Source organism: Thunnus thynnus, chromosome 1, assembly GCF_963924715.1.
Source record: "Thunnus thynnus chromosome 1, fThuThy2.1, whole genome shotgun sequence".
NCBI classification, from domain to species: Eukaryota; Metazoa; Chordata; class Actinopteri; order Scombriformes; family Scombridae; genus Thunnus; species Thunnus thynnus.
In genome coordinates, this window is record NC_089517.1 from 15296594 (window position 1) to 15312433 (window position 15840).

General features: G+C 39.1%; 2 protein-coding genes across 2 annotated transcripts; one reads left to right on the forward strand and one right to left on the reverse strand.

Annotated features, from left to right (window-relative positions):
- Positions 1–361: 361 nt before the first annotated feature.
- Positions 362–5818, reverse strand: LOC137180943 (potassium-transporting ATPase subunit beta-like). Its single transcript, XM_067586255.1, has 7 exons — positions 4939–5818; positions 3277–3405; positions 3066–3179; positions 2771–2976; positions 2595–2657; positions 1995–2087; positions 362–1067 (listed from the first exon to the last, which is right to left on the reverse strand). Exons 1-7 carry the CDS (start codon positions 5048–5050, stop codon positions 909–911), a joined length of 876 nt encoding a protein of 291 aa, XP_067442356.1. The 5' UTR covers positions 5051–5818; the 3' UTR covers positions 362–908.
- A 1106-nt stretch (positions 5819–6924) lies between these two features.
- grk1a (G protein-coupled receptor kinase 1 a) lies at positions 6925–15098 on the forward strand. The gene is made up of 7 exons (XM_067586298.1): positions 6925–8076; positions 9850–9977; positions 10092–10249; positions 11472–11555; positions 12390–12514; positions 13083–13284; positions 14186–15098. The coding sequence occupies exons 1-7, from the start codon at positions 7375–7377 to the stop codon at positions 14476–14478; spliced, it is 1692 nt and encodes a 563-aa protein (XP_067442399.1). The 5' UTR covers positions 6925–7374; the 3' UTR covers positions 14479–15098.
- The last annotated feature ends 742 nt before the right edge of the window (positions 15099–15840 follow it).

The window sequence follows — 15840 nt, forward strand, 5'->3', positions numbered from 1 at the left end:
CAAAAGATTGCTGGCTTCCAAGATCTCTAAGTCAAAGAAATCCTGTGTAATAACCACGTAATAATCAGCTGCGGATGAGACGGCACTACACGTGTGTGTATGTGTTTGTAGTGTGTGTGCATGTGAGCACACCTGTGTTGTGTAAGCTGCTAACCTACAGACTACTACAGTCAGCAGATTTATGAGATATCTCAACACCGCCATCATCATCCTATTAGCAGGTGTACAGTAGCCAGTTACAGATACTCTACTGAGTGTGCTTGAATAGATTTTTACAGGTTCTGATAGTTTTGTTTATGTTGATACAAAGTGAAAATAAATCATCCCTAAACCTTTGTCAAATACTCTTATGAGACCAAACTGAAACAGGAATACATTTTTTATTTAGAAAGGTTTTTTTTTAAGATACATAAGCTACATTTATGACCTTCTAGGAAACATTTTGCACTCTTTTATCTACCAAATCCAACTTAAAAATCTACAGTAGTTCACTGTCTATTTTCCCCAACATGAGTTCCTCTTTAAAAAATCTTCTGATCTGTGTGTTTTCATTTTTGAATGTGAAGAAAAGACAGGAGGTGACATACAGGTAGAGGTTCAGTTTGTTAGAATACACCTGGTTACATCATATATATCATAATAGATTGATCGGTTTTTATGATAAAACCCAACACAGATCAAAATATAATTTAATCAACAAAGCATGACAAATCATGTTTATAAAAGCACTACACAGCACAGAGATTTACAAGTGGGCCAGTGATGCTGGTTAAGCTGAATACAAGTGGTTAAAAAGCTATTAAATAAAAAATAGAGTCACCATTGACCTGTAGACACCTGCTCCTTCTTTGAAACTGACTTGTTTCATGATTATGGGGTGTCTGTCTCTCTGTTATAATCTGCTTTTCTCATTTCAGTGCGTTGAGGGTGAAGATGACTTTTCCTTCGTAGGGGTCGTAGTAGTTTTCGTAGCTGATCTTGTCAGAGACCACTCGGCACTGGATCTTGGCACTTTCCTTTCCGACCAGGTTGAACCGAACAGCCACCAACGGGTTGATATAAGTAGGCTGAAGGAAAGAAGAAAAGAGGCAATGCAGACCTTAGATTTTTTACTTTTTTTCTAGGACATTGTGTTGATAATATTTAATGTCAGAATTTGACTAATTTGATCCTTGTTGTGACACATTGTGACATATAAATGCAAAGACTCAAAAGCATGTAGAGGCTCAAACCCAGTCTGGACTTTTACACATGGTTGGGTTAACCCCGGGCAAATATTAGATGTGGCAATTGATTGTCTTTTTGGAGTTACTTGTTCAAATACAAGTTTATTTGTTTTTTAAGATCTTTTTGGGGCGCTTTTTGTCTTTATTGATAATGTATATAGTCGAGGGGCAGAAGGAAATGTGGGGAGAGAAAGGGAGATGACATGCAACAAAGGTCCCCAGTCGGATTTAACCTGGAACATTGCAGTTTTGTACGTCTAAGCATCAACTATCATCTAATCCCAACATTTGTTTGGATTATGACCCTTTAAAATAGAGGGTTATGTTTACTCATGATTCCTCAGCATGTTGCATATATCAACAGGTTGTGACCAATACAACAAAAAGATAATTCTTCCCTCTAAGATGTAGGAAAAGTACATTGTTTGAATGACTTCTATGGGCCTCAAAGAGTTAAAATTATCTAATAATTCATGAGATAAAAGTAAACGTGTTTTTTTTTTTGTTTTCTGTCCTGTTAACCATCTTGCAACCCCTCAGATTCATCGTGCGACCCCCTGTGTGAGTCCTGACCTCCAGGTTGGGAGGTGTTGCCTTTGGTGACTCTGACACCCTGTTAAACACACTAAACAGGTAATAAAGACCTGCCTTTAGTGATCCAGGGAAGTTGCCAGCTTTGTCTGGACATTTTAATGACAAAAACAGATGTTGATGTATGACATATAAATACAGTACTCAGGGTGTTGCTTAGTGGGTTTTTTTGCTTACCTGTGCTAGATTTCCGTAGTATGGAAAGTAAGAGGGATCCAAAATTCCCCTTTCAGGGAAATACTCAATTTTTGCCACATTCTCCTGTCCTTCCTAAACATAAACACACACAGACACACAAAAGTTTGTCATTTTTAAGAAAAGGCACTCTACAGGTTTTAAATATAAAGATCAGTTTATTTGCCACAGGTTGTACTTCTCAGCCTGTGAAAACAGCCGCATAATGTCTCCTGTGGCTAAGGAGGAGCTTTCTAAAGTTTGTGGAACACATTTTTAAAAGAAAGTCCGAGCTACAAACAGGGTTGTGGAGTTTGAAAGATGTAGGCATTTACCAGGAAGAAAATATGCTATAGAGTTGCATTATCGGAGTTTGCAGAGCTGAATCAATATTAGGGACTAAAAATCAGGATATCTCAGCCTTTGCCTCATCAATTTTGATAATTCTTTCTTTAGGTTGTCTCTCACAAGCACTTCAACTTAATGGAAAGTGCAATACTAAATTGCTGGAGTACAACTTAAAAAAAACCCATAAAACTTAACAGAGTCATTTTCTTGGATGCATGCATACTGTTAAATTCAGTGTTTGCGGTTGTTGCTCACCAGTATGGTGCAGTTGACATATGGGGGATTGTCGGTATGATTAGAAGGCAAAAAGCCAATGATCTGCAGAGATAAAACAGAAAATTTATCGTCAGTCTTTGTTATTTACATGTGATGTAAAAACTGATTTCATTTACTGCAAGATCCAGTCTTTCAGAGGGATCAATCAAACCAACCCTGTTCATCTTAATGATGACACAAGGCATGGTGCAGTTATAGCCGAAGGTTGGGTCCTCAAGTCCTGAGCAGGGTCCCAGCATGCTTTGGGTGAAGGGGCACGCCCGCTTGGTGTGGTGCGGGCCAGTGAAGGTGTTCTGGATGAAGTACTTTCCCTTTGTGCAGTTGTAGTTGTTACATTCTTGCTGCTTGGTGTCGTTGTACGCTGAAGGAGGGAGACACAAAGAGAAAATCTATTTGAAAGTTTGGCCACATTAAAATTAGATAATTTTCCAATAGTGATCAAGTACTGACGCTTCAGGAAGTTATGAAGGATGTTGGACATCTTCATCCAGCTGGCTTTGTCTGACCTGTTGTAGGCGAGTACCACATGCTCGTCTGAGTAAGTGTCGGGCCACACCATCACACCTGCAGAGACGAGCAAATAGAGAGATAGTTAAAAGTCACTGAGGTCTGATTTAAGTGTTATAGCTCCTTGTTGTTGTTGTTGTTGTTGTTGTGTTACCCGGAGATTTTAGTCGGTCTTGGTAGTCCGGAGCGTACGGATCCAGGGTGTACATGAGCACCCAGATGGCCAAAGAAAAGAGGCCCGTCATCACCACATAGAAGGCCACATAATACAGACTGATGTACACTGTGAGGAGAGAGCAAGATACAGACACACACAGTCAGGGTTGCCTCTGGTGCTGTAATATTTCTTATTTTAAAGCTTCACTCATTTCAACGCTGATCAATTTGGTTGACTTTTTCATACCTGAGCATGAAAATGAACACACAATACAGAAAAGACAGTAGAAGAGACAAAAAGAGATGCAACTTTGCTCCCTGTATTTACATTATACACTAGCAAAGCTTTTATGCTTAATGTAAAAACACTCTTTGCACAGAGAGAGTGGTTACAAAGGTGTATGTCCACATTGGCAGAGGTCAAGGTGCCCTCAATTTAATCTGATTGGAAGATCAAACTGAGAGGACGGACTCTTGCAAACCGCAGAAACCAAAGCTTATCACAACAGTTATCACTCTCTGTACACACGCAAACCTTGCTGTGGTGATAATTAAAAGGACAGAAAAAGTCACACAGAATACACACGATTACACTCTGTGTAAGTGAGCTCACGTGTGTGTGTTTGTTTCTAGTAGCGCACACATGCACACACACACACACTCTCTCTCACACACACACACACACACACACACACACACACACACACACACAGCTGCATAAAGCCAAGACTGTGAATCATGGCCCACAGAGGCCATTACACTATATATTCCACTTAATCAGAATATTTTGATGACCCTGTCAAGGTTTATGATTTTTTTCTAGAATTTATTTTCATATAAACTTGCTGAAGTTTCATTCATTCAAGTTTTCGAGCATGCCTTCACTTCAAATATTTGGCAAATATTATTTCATCTGATATTTTAAAGGTTGACCTTTGTTCCAGATGGATAAAACAGAAACACCATTCAGTGCAATTGCTGACTTGATTAAATGATATGTTTATTATATGATTATATGATTTTACAAGTCTATCTTAATACAATACTCAGATGTCTATATGTACGTTGAAAGTGTTATTGGTCACTCTTATTATTCCTCCTGCTCATACAGGTTGTTAAGAAGATGATGCAGGACAAACTCCACATTCCTCTTACAAATATACAGTTTTTTTAGAATTTCCTCTCTGTCCCTCCCGGACTCGCTGAGCTGCGGTGAAGGGATGGTAACACAAAGAGGGAATTTCACACTAAAAAGTTGTTTTAAGACAAACTTGAGAAACCTGAAGCTGTTACTTATTTATTGAGACTGTCAGATGTGTTTATTGCAATCGAAAGCTCATTCTGAGTTTTTCTGTTAAGCAAATGAGAGGCCAGATAGCTGCTATCTGCGTTGTGTTAGTATTGATCCCCTAAACTGTAAAATTATGCTATTATGTTGCAAGGAGGAAACTCTCAAAGATAACACATCCCAAACAGGAAAACTGCACTGGCAAAGATGAACAGTAGTCGACCTTCATCATCACCGCAAACTACAGCCTCATAAATGACAGAATGATCTCACTAAGAACCTCTGACATAAACAAACATGAGCTTAACCAGGCAGGTTAAGGATATATTCCAAAAGTTTATCTGTTGCATGAAAAATTTGTTTTATTCCTACCCCATTTCTCGGGTGTTCTTCCCATTAATGTCCCATTCTCTGAGTTCCACACAAAGCGGCCAAAGTCTTCACAGCGCTGCCCACAAGTCCTCTTCTCCTTCAAGGTGGCCATGTTGAATCTGCGTGCTTCCCGGGATCCGCAGTACTGACAGGGATCTTCTTTTCTTTATTCACCTTTATGCTGCACTTCACTCAAGAAACCAACAATAATATTTGCTTCTCCTTTCTCTCCCTCGTGCTAATGTCTTGTGCCCTCTCTTATTCCCTTTTTCAAGTAAAAAGCTAAAACTCACTGCCTGGATGTCGCTCCAGAGTGTGATGTGTTATCTCTTATTCAGTATTTATAAGGCCGAGATAAGGTGGGCACGCAGAGGAGGGCCAACGTAGGAACGGGTAAATATCCTCCAACGTCCTTTACTCAGGATCACCTTGAAGAGCCAGAATGACTTCAGGAAGAATCAAGAGTAAAACGAACAGTTTAGTTTCTAATGACAACAGTTAAAACACAACACTGCATCTTGCTCAGATTTAAATAATTTGTACAATGAAACATAGATTTCCACAGCTACTCTGTATTCAGAGGCCTGTTAAATTGTCTTCTAGCCATGTACTGATGTGAATTTAAAATACAAGGGGATACAGTTAAGTACTAGCACAAAGGCCTGAGTCATTTTGGCTCCTGGATACGGGAAGAGTCTGGGTCTGTTTGATTCCTCTGCACTTGGACTAATAACTAATTTGGGTTTGAAAGAATGTACTTTTCCTTGTGTAATAAAGAAGAAATTTCAAAGTGAGCAGATAACAGTGTGGAGAGAGGAATCATAGTTATGTAAAAAATAAAAAAAAAACAGTGAAACATGATCTTAAAAAGTTCCCAGAGGCCAAAGTGACATCTTCAACTTGCTTGAGTTGTCCAAAACCCAAAATGTATTTGATTTACTGTGACTGAAGTAGAGAAAAAACAAACCAATCCTCAAATTAAAGAAGCTGGAACCAATTAATGTTTTGCTTTTTTGCTTGATAAACGACATAAATAATTGATTATCAAAATTGTTAATTATATGATAATCAACTAACTGAATAATCAAGTGTCTTATCAATAACACTGATTGCATACAGTATTACTCGTATTTTGGGGGCAATTTTGCCTTTATGAGATTGTACACAATGGAGAGCTGACAGAAAACAAGGGGGGAGATCTAAGGTCCCCAGCTGGTCTTATCATCTTTACCCCTCATCTCCTCTTCATCCCAGAATCACATTCTTACAACCAGAAACCATGAATTTGAGAGGTTCACAGTTTTAAAGAGAATTATTCGAGGAAACCACAGTAAAGGTATTTGGATTTCAGTTGGGTATCACAGAGTTTTTATTCTCTTACATCTTTTGTTGTTAGAGCTATCAGATATTTATTTGTGTCGCACCAGTGTTACAAAGTGCATTACACAACACAAACAAGAACAATGATAAAAGGTAGGCAGAAACCAGTGAAACAGACTAAAATGTGCAGCATATAAAACACAATAAGTAAAGTGAAGTATAAAAGACATACAAATTATTGACAGGTGAATTAATAAAAATGTGTTAATTAGTTTTGTGATTTAGAGAAGATGATAATTTTGCAGGCAGGTCATTTCAGAGCTGAGATGCCCCGGAAGTCTCCTGTAGTCTTAAATCTAGACACAGGAACATTCATTCAGGCTGTGTACAGGTTGGTAAAGTATAACCCAAAGAACCTTAAAACTAATCAATAAAATCTTAAAATCATTACTAAAACAAATATATAACCAGTGTAATGATTTTAAAAGCAGAGTAATATCTTAAAAAGTCTACATATTCTGTACTAAAGGAACCTGTTGAGTGCTTTCTATTTTACACTTCTTGAATCAGGAGAAAGACAGTTTAAACTTGATAAAATGACCTCAAAGGTGAAAGACCAGTGCTCTCTACAGAAGCACGATGTAAACACTGTGACCACTTCTAGCTTTTCTCTCTGCTACAGCGGCTTCTGTGAGCAAATTCCATTCATTACCAGCCCACTACATGCATACCACATCTATCCCTCCTCTCCCTCTCTTTCTCATTTTCATTTTCATCCTGAGTCTTCATTTATTTCACTCTTTGTTCCCTTCTCTTCTGCAGGTGTGCACATGTGTTAGCACAGGATAAAGCATTACAGAGTTACAGAGTGGATAAATCCCTTTGGGGAAAGGTGATGAGTCAGGTAGATCTGCATGTGTGTCTGCATGTGTGAGAGAGGAAGAGAAGGGACTCTGGGGTTTAGTGATATCCTCACTGAGGGAACCACTGAGCTCTGTGCGGCTGTCGGTGCGACACGCTTTAACTTCTGCCTCCTTGTTGCACCTTTTCTCTGTAGCTTGTGCTGCATTACACACATTTCTTCTTCCCTCCTCCTCACCTTTCCACTGTGTCACCATGGATATTGGTGGCCTGACAACAGTGGTGGCCAACTCTGCCTACATCTCAGCCCGCGGGAGCTTTGATGGCACCGCCAACCCTGCAGCCAACCGAGACAAGAAGTACCATTCGCGCCTCAAGCTGCCTCACATCACAGTCTGCGAGGGTCTGAGGGAGACCTTAGACCTCGGCTTCCAGTCGGTTTGCGTGGAACAGCCCATCGGCAAACGTCTCTTCCAGGAGTTCCTTGAATCCAACAATGAGTATAAAGGCCCCTGCCGCCTGTGGAAGGATATTGAGGAGTACAACAATGCTGAGGATGAGGACAGAGTCAAGAAAGCCAGCAAGATCCTGTCCCGGTACATGGAGCCTGGGGCCAAGTATTTCTGCCCCTTCCTGCCAGAGAATGGCATCACAAAGGTCAAAGAGAAACACCAGGAAGCCGGGGATGATCTATTCAGTGAGACCATGGACAGTGTGATGGACTTTCTTAAGGAAGTGCCCTACACTTTCTTCCTGGAGACCATGTATCTGAAGAGGTTTCTGCAGTGGAAGTGGCTGGAGATGCAGCCAATGGAAGAGGATTGGTTTTTGGATTTCCGCGTTTTGGGGAAAGGGGGTTTCGGGGAAGTGTCTGCCTGTCAGATGAAGGCCACGGGGAAACTGTACGCTAGCAAAAAGCTCAACAAGAAGAGGCTGAAGAAGAGAAAAGGCTACGAGGTAAAGAATCAGACCATGACTAGGAATTTTGTAGATGCCTTTACCCGTTGTCATCCAGTCCAAACATCTAAGTAAGTAAGTAACCTTCAACAGAAGATCTCAGCAATCTAATTGTACAAGACTATTTTTCAGGGACATTACACATTAGAGTTTGTGCAGTGGTTTTCATTTGGAAACATATTTGTGTTGTAGTTTTCCTCTTATCTTCTTTGTGTATCTGTGTAATCCTCTCATCTAAACAACGGTCATTAACTAGATGGGGCCTCGCAGACAACGTTAGGCACCTTTGGCTTATATGATTAGTACCCTCAGCATTAGAACATTTTGATCTCCTTATAAAGTGCCGATCCCCCCATGTTTATAAATGGAGCAGCTCTGGAGTGGATTCCTAATCTTCTGCTTAGCACCAAAAAGAGAAACAACACACGTGCACCTTTTGAAATGTTGCTAAATTACAATTTTATAGGTTAGTTAGTTTATTGTGTTGTAATCCAAGCCTGTACGCACTGTAGAAGCTGATAATGTCGTATATGTGAAGTAGTGGAGTTATGATGGTGAGCTCTGTGTACTTGTTCACTGTAGGAAAACATGCCCTTTTTATTAATGCAAAGGATACCAGAGTGACTCATGGAGAATTTATCTGGTTGGACCACCAAAACAGATTTGCCGTCCTACAGTATGTTTTAATATGTAGTTATCTTTATTACACTTTAACTTTAAAGGATAAGTTCACATTTTTCAAGTCATTGAAACAGGTTTCCTGTTCATACTAGCCATTAAGAAATCCCTTTCTAATGTGTTTCCAATGTAAGTGATAGAGACAAAATCTACTGTCCTCATTTTGTGAAACAATGTATTTAAAAGTTTATCTGAATCTAATATGAGGCTTCACCCATTTAAATGAGTCAAATTAAGTGTTTTTAGTACAAAATTCCCTTTTTGTGTTTCCCTGTTGAGCTGCAGTGGAGGGATAGTAACAAAAAGACAGAATTGTATACTAGAAAGTTTGTAACTTTAGAAGATACCCATTTAATTTGACTAACTTAGATAAACTTTTGAACACGTTTTTGCACGGAAGGAGGACTGTGGATTTTGTCCCCGATCACTTACATTGGAAGCACAAGGTGGTGATCTTTTAATATTAGTATGAACAGTAGGAATGTTTAGAGCAAAACCTGCATCAGTGTTCATTTGGTCACCTGACTGTTATTTTAAGTAAACCTGTCCTTTAAAGTGTTTATTCCAAATACAATTAAAATGTTTGTGTGCTGAAATGTTGCATTCAAATGCAATCATCATGCAAATTCAATTATTTCCATAAAAGCCTGTGAATGCTACGCTCTCGTGCAGCCAACAAAGTGTTGGATGTTGGAGCCTCCTGAAATCACAATACCCCACTTCCATGTGGGAAACACTACTGACAGTATCACTAGCTAGCCAGACTATACTGCCAGAATGGTCCAGTGAGTCAGTAGCTTTCCTTGAAAAATGTTGGCCCTTACAAGTCAGGCACAACTAAAGTTGCACTGAGCACAGCTTTTGTTAACCAGTTAAGCGACAGCAAGTGCCATATTTTAATGTAATGTGATAATGTTTATAATTTAATCATGCCAAACTAATTAGATTAATGATGCACATGTAAAGACAGACATGTTTGTGTTTCATCACTGTGTCCAGTGTCTAAATATGATACCTAGAGTGCCGTAAATACAAGTCTTGGTTGCTCTCTGAGAGAAGTGGTGTAATATCCCGACTGCTGTCCTCTTATGGTAGGGGGCGATGGTGGAGAAGAAAATCCTGGCACGAGTTCACAGCAGGTTCATTGTCTCCCTGGCTTACGCCTTCCAGTCAAAAACAGAACTGTGTCTGATCATGACCATCATGAACGGAGGAGACCTGAGGTTAGATCATTTTCACTCTAATTCACTGACATGCTGCCCACACCGTCTCCTGCTGGTATTATTAAGTATAACATTTTCTTAGATGAACCCTCTCTATCCCTCCCACGCCACTAGGTATCACATCTATAACGTGGATGAGAACAACCCAGGGTTTGAAGAGCCACGGGCCTGCTACTATGCTGCTCAGATCATCCAGGGCATGGAGCATCTCCACCAGAAGAGGATCATCTACAGAGACCTCAAACCAGAGAATGTGCTGCTGGATAATGAAGGTCAGACACTTGTGTACAAAACACTGATGTAGTCTCTGAGGTGCTGCCTGAAGTCTTTTATTGAGGGTTCAAGTTTCTCACAGTCCTTGTGCTGTTGGTCATGTGAAGGTAGTCAGCTCTGTCAAACTGAGGTGATGATGACTCTACAGGTATATTTAGAAGCGAATTTGAACCACTAATATATTTAATTAAAAACAATCATTTGACATTTTGAGAAAAAACACTTATTCACTTTATTGCAGAGAATTACATGACAAAATTAAAATAAATTAAATATGAAGCTGCAGCCAGGAGACAGTTAGCTTGGCTTAGTTTAGCATAAAGTCTGGAAACTCGGAAACAGCTAGCCTAGCTCTGTCCAAAGATAACAGAATCTGCCCACCAGCACCTCTAAAGCTCACTAATTAACACATTATGTCTGTTATATGTTTGTTTAATCTGTAAAAAAAAAAAAAGAAACATGACAAGTTGTGGTTTTATGTAGTGTTACATGCCAGACTATTTTTTTGGCCAGGAGCAGTTACTTCCTGAAGTAGGGGACAGAGCCAGGCTAGCTGTTTCCCTTTGTTACCAGTCTTTATGCTAAGCTAAGCTAACCATCTCTTGGCTCCAGCTTCATATTTGGCGTACAGACATGAGAGTGGCATCAATCTATTCATCTAACTCTCATCGAGAAAGCAAATAAGTGTATTTCCCAAAATTATGAACTATTCCTTTAAAAAAATAAAATTTAAACACACAGCCACTTGTGAATGCTACAACAGATATACCAGCGGATAATAACACTGTAGCCTATCATGTTGATATAAGACATCTATGTTAGGGTTAATACTCCTGTCAGTGCCCCTGACCAATAATGGCATAAAGAACTTGAGTTGGTCCCCCCACTCCTAGTGTATAAGATGGGTCAAATGCAGAGGATAAATTTTGTTTCAATGTATGTGAGTGCTGGAAAATGACAATAAAGTGAGTCTTAATCTTAATCTTGATTTTAAAAATATATCTCATTCTTGGCCTCCCGAGGTCAAATCACACACATGCACTCACTCACTCACATTCAGCTCACACTTACAATACAAACTGTGTCTTACTTCTAACACAAGGACATCTTTGAGTTATCGCACTACTACAAGCTAATGAGCCAGAGACGTAGTGTGCGGGTCAACATTCGTATCTGTGACGTACACAGCTCTTGACTTTACCGTGGTGTTTGTTCTCACAGGTAACGTCCGTATCTCTGACCTTGGTCTGGCTGTGGAGCTGGCTGATGATCAGTCCAAAATCAAAGGATACGCTGGGACTCCAGGTACAGATGCAGATAATTAGAAGAAAAAGTAGAAAAAAATGACCAAATTGCCTGTTTGTAGCTGCTCTGAAAGCAGGATTTGTGTAAACCTTACATAGCTCTTCAATATTTATCTTTCTCACAGTGTAATTATCACATGACATTTACTCTGTCCTATGTAACACCACATGCTGTGCACACTTAGGCTACTGTAGCTGGAATTACCACGTTACCTGATTGACTGGACTGAAACTAACCTGCCTTGTTATAATAGAGCAAATATCTGCCCTTAAATACCCACATGTGCTTAATCAACATGAATAGATAAAGACAATATTTATGCACATAAGCTACATCTGTTTATTAGCAACTAAATTTGGCATCACAAGTAAAAGTGCAGAATATCCTCTTTTCAGAGTGTCAAATTATGAATACAGTCACCTGTAAGTGGAATCATAATATTATAGCCGGTCCAGGTGATACTACATAACCACACTGTATACTGCAGTATAGCAGCTATACTAATATGTATGTAGTTAAATGTATAGCAATCTAATCTAATCTTAAAAGTACTGTGGCATAAGTATTATGCATAGACTGGTATTATGTCACACAAAACGAAAATACTAAAGTAAAATACATGTTCCTCAAAAGTGTAAGTACAGCACTTGAGTATATGTACTTAGTTACTTTCCACCTCTGAGTACATCTAGGAGCTGCAGCTTTATTATACAACTCTCCTGCATTGTTTGAGTAAAACCTGAAACTTTACAGGTAAAACTCTGTGGATTATAGTTTAGAGAGTTAATGATACAAATTTACTTTCTGAAGTCACAATTTCTTTTTCACCTGCAGGTTTCATGGCACCAGAGCTGCTAAAAGGAGAAGAGTACGACTACTCTGTAGACTATTTCACTCTGGGTGTCACTCTGTATGAGTTTATCGCCGCTAAGGGACCTTTTAGGACCAGAGGAGAGAAGGTAAATTCGCTCTATATGAACTCATTTCAGAGCATGTTTTCAGCTGTTGTCATATTCATTGTCTACTTTAAAGATGCTCTGTTGGCTCTTTTGATCTGTGTCATTCATCATCGTCCTCTCAACTCTTTCCTCTCTCTCTCATGTCATGTTTAAACCAGTTTTTATTAAATCTGTCAGCATGTATTTAAAGATTTGGTGGCTCAACTTCGCCCACTTGTGGTCTGATGCTGACACTGCTGTGAGCCCTCATTTGATCATACATCTGCACATAAGACATGCTGTTAATGTACATCAATATAGAAATGTGCATTCTGGAGGATTTATAGTGTTATTTTAGAGCATTTTCTGATGACTGTGCATTAATATTAGCCTGCTGACAAATGATACATGACCAATAAATAAGTTCTTGAGTTTTTAATGCATTTCTAGTTTATTTACCCACTCTAAAGAAGAAATGTTGGAGTAATGTGAAAGAAGCCATGTGCAGTTTAGACTAAGTGGGACAGCAGTAATTATAATAGTACTATAGTTATGAATTCATCTCTTCTGCTCTTTGTGCTGTTTCAAGGTGGAGAACAAGGTGCTGAAGAAGCGGATTCTCAACGACCCCGTGACTTATCCAGAAAAGTTCAGTGAGAACGCCAGGACCCTCTGTGAGGGTCTGCTGTGCAAAGAGGTGGACAAGAGGCTCGGCTTCAAGGATGGGTCATGTGACGAGCTCAGGGCGCACCCCTTCTTCAGCGAGATCAACTGGAGGAAGCTGAATGCAGGTCTGTGTGTGTGTGTGTGTGTGTTTGTGTCTGAGTCACTAAGATAGAAATGCAGTTTTATGTAATGTGTCATACATGTAAGTCGCTGCCAGTGTTTTGTCTGCTTACTTCAAATTATCTTAATGTACACAGTTGTCAGTTTTATTTATATTCTACCTATTTAACATTGGTTTTGAAAGTTTTCCACAACTTCATACTACCCAAGTATGTATTTTTTCATATTTTGCAGTGTAGCATTTACAAACACCCTTTGAAAAACTGGTGAATTTTTCACATTTGATCTTGAAGAATGGTTGTTTTTTAGTTGACAAAATTAACTTGTGCTGTCAGCTACGTGATTAAGTAACCAAAAAACCAAATGTGAAAAATTATTCAGCAACACTAACTGACTTATTCTTTATTCAATCACAGTCCATCTGAGAGTGATGAATGAGGATTTCACCAATAGAGAGTTTTGTAGTTTTATCACTTTATTAGCAGCTTTTAATATTTACCTAAATACTATTTTATGACACTATTTTGTGGCTCTGTGTGTGGTAGTTCATGCTGTTTAAGTTAGATTTTGTTGAACTTGAAATGTTTCTGTGTTAGCGGTACTACAACCTTCAGATGCTGATACGTTCATGTGTCTCTGTCATTGGTTGCATGGGATAATTGTCCATCTTGCAGGCTGCAGAATGAATGAAATGAAACACTTTCAGAATCTCTTTTGATGAGCTCCAACATGCACACTGGTCAAACATGTTTCTTTGATGATGAGACGTTGTTTGGAGCATCCTGGTGGCTCAGTTGATTTAGGCTCTCAGACATTTTGGTATCCAGGGTTGAAATATGGCCTGAGAATTTTAACTAACCTTGTCTGTTCGTGTCTTGACGTCTGCGCCCTCTTGTGTCTCCTCAGGGATTCTTACGCCGCCATTCGTGCCAGACTCCAAGACAGTTTACGCCAAGAACATCGACGATGTCGGGGCCTTCTCCACGGTTAAAGGCGTGCAGCTGGAAGAAAATGACAATGCCTTTTTTGATGAGTTTGCTTCAGGGAACATCTCCATCCCTTGGCAGGAGGAGATGATCGAGACAGGGATCTATGGTGAGCTCACAGTCTGGGGCCCCAACGGCAACTTACCCAACGACCTGCGACGTGAATCCATCCTGGAGCAGCCGCCCAAAACCTCCACCTGCACTTTGTCGTAAGAGGCCACACAGTGCATGAATAATTCTGCATCAACTTTTTATTTATCAGTCAATGTAACTTTCTTTCTTGAGCACTTTTCGTACAAGGTTTCTGTACAGTTGTGCTACAGAAAATATAATCAAAGGTTTTCTTCACGAGCACTCATCAGAGTCCTCACAGACAAGATGAAATACTTCTTCAACCAGCACTTTTTTCCTTTTTTCAATGGTAGCCAAGGTTTCACAGTTGATGAATACTTTAACAACTGTTTAGTGTAAGAACCGTTCAGTTCATGTGTACTGATACTGTCTTTGTCTTTAGTGCACACTTTTGTTTTTGTCTGTTTCTAAAAATGCAGTACTATTGATATTTTTTGAGGTATGAATGATCGATTATTATGTGTGTGAACTGCATTTAAACAGAGTTTTTTCTATTATTTTGAACGTACAGTTTAATATGACCAATAGATTTGATAAAACACAACACAAACATGTACCTGTGAACACATTTGTTCATATTTCTACTGTTTGCTTCTGCAGTTTGTGTTATTTCATGTTGCAGCTCCAGAAGTGTAAATAAGCTTGTATCCATACTGCAGAGATGTTTATGAATTCAAATAAATATTTTGCCATTAAAGTCACCATGGTTTGTGTGTGATCATGTGAGTGGCACATTAATAAGTGTAATTCCTCCGCCTACAGCCAAGCTCCATCCCAGACGCAGCAGTTACGAGCAGACGATTCATTTCCGTGGCACATGTGGCAGCATTCACACGTCTTACTTTTTATATTAAAAGCTGATTTCTTTTTACAGCTTATAGTCCAGCCAACATGAATCACTGAACAAATTATGTCTACTGTTAACTAACTGTACATGAACAGTATGTAGAGTTTTGAAAAGATACGGAAAAGCTTTGACTTATTCACAATAGTTTGTACACACACTAAGTTCAGTCTGAAAATAACTGTAATCTACTGATTACTCTCAATTCAGTGGTTTTGATTAATGGTTGGTATTGATTCATTGGTCTAGATAATGTCAGGAAACTGACTGTAATTTCCCAAAGTCCAAAGTGACTTATTCAAATTGCTTGTTTTGTCCGACCAACACTCCAAACCTCAAAGATATTCAATTTACCATCAAATAAGACAAAGAAAAACAGGAAATCCTCACAAATGAGAAGCTGAAACTGTCTGACTCTGAAAAATTACTCAATTATCCCCAAGAGACATGTTTTAAGACATGAAAAAAGACTCTTCTTTGAATAATAATTTGTGTCTAATATGGTTTTTCCACAAAAAAAGTTCAATTACCTTGTTAAAATCCTTAAAATTACATCTACCTCTTGTCTCTCATTGAAAAAGAGAGAAACTTTCCTCCTT

Excerpts from the sequence above, each read along its gene's own strand:
- LOC137180943 (XM_067586255.1), bottom strand. The coding sequence starts at position 5,050 with ATGGCCACCTTGAAGGAGAAGAGGACTTGTGGGCAGCGCTGTGAAGAC. Across the intron at positions 3,180-3,276 it reads AGACCGACTAAAATCTCCGG|GTGTGATGGTGTGGCCCGAC; the intron begins GTAACACAACAA and ends TCGTCTCTGCAG. Across the intron at positions 1,068-1,994 it reads ACTACGGAAATCTAGCACAG|CCTACTTATATCAACCCGTT; the intron begins GTAAGCAAAAAA and ends TCTTTCCTTCAG.
- grk1a (XM_067586298.1), top strand. The coding sequence starts at position 7,375 with ATGGATATTGGTGGCCTGACAACAGTGGTGGCCAACTCTGCCTACATC. Across the intron at positions 11,556-12,389 it reads AGGATACGCTGGGACTCCAG|GTTTCATGGCACCAGAGCTG; the intron begins GTACAGATGCAG and ends TTTCACCTGCAG. Across the intron at positions 12,515-13,082 it reads TTAGGACCAGAGGAGAGAAG|GTGGAGAACAAGGTGCTGAA; the intron begins GTAAATTCGCTC and ends TGCTGTTTCAAG.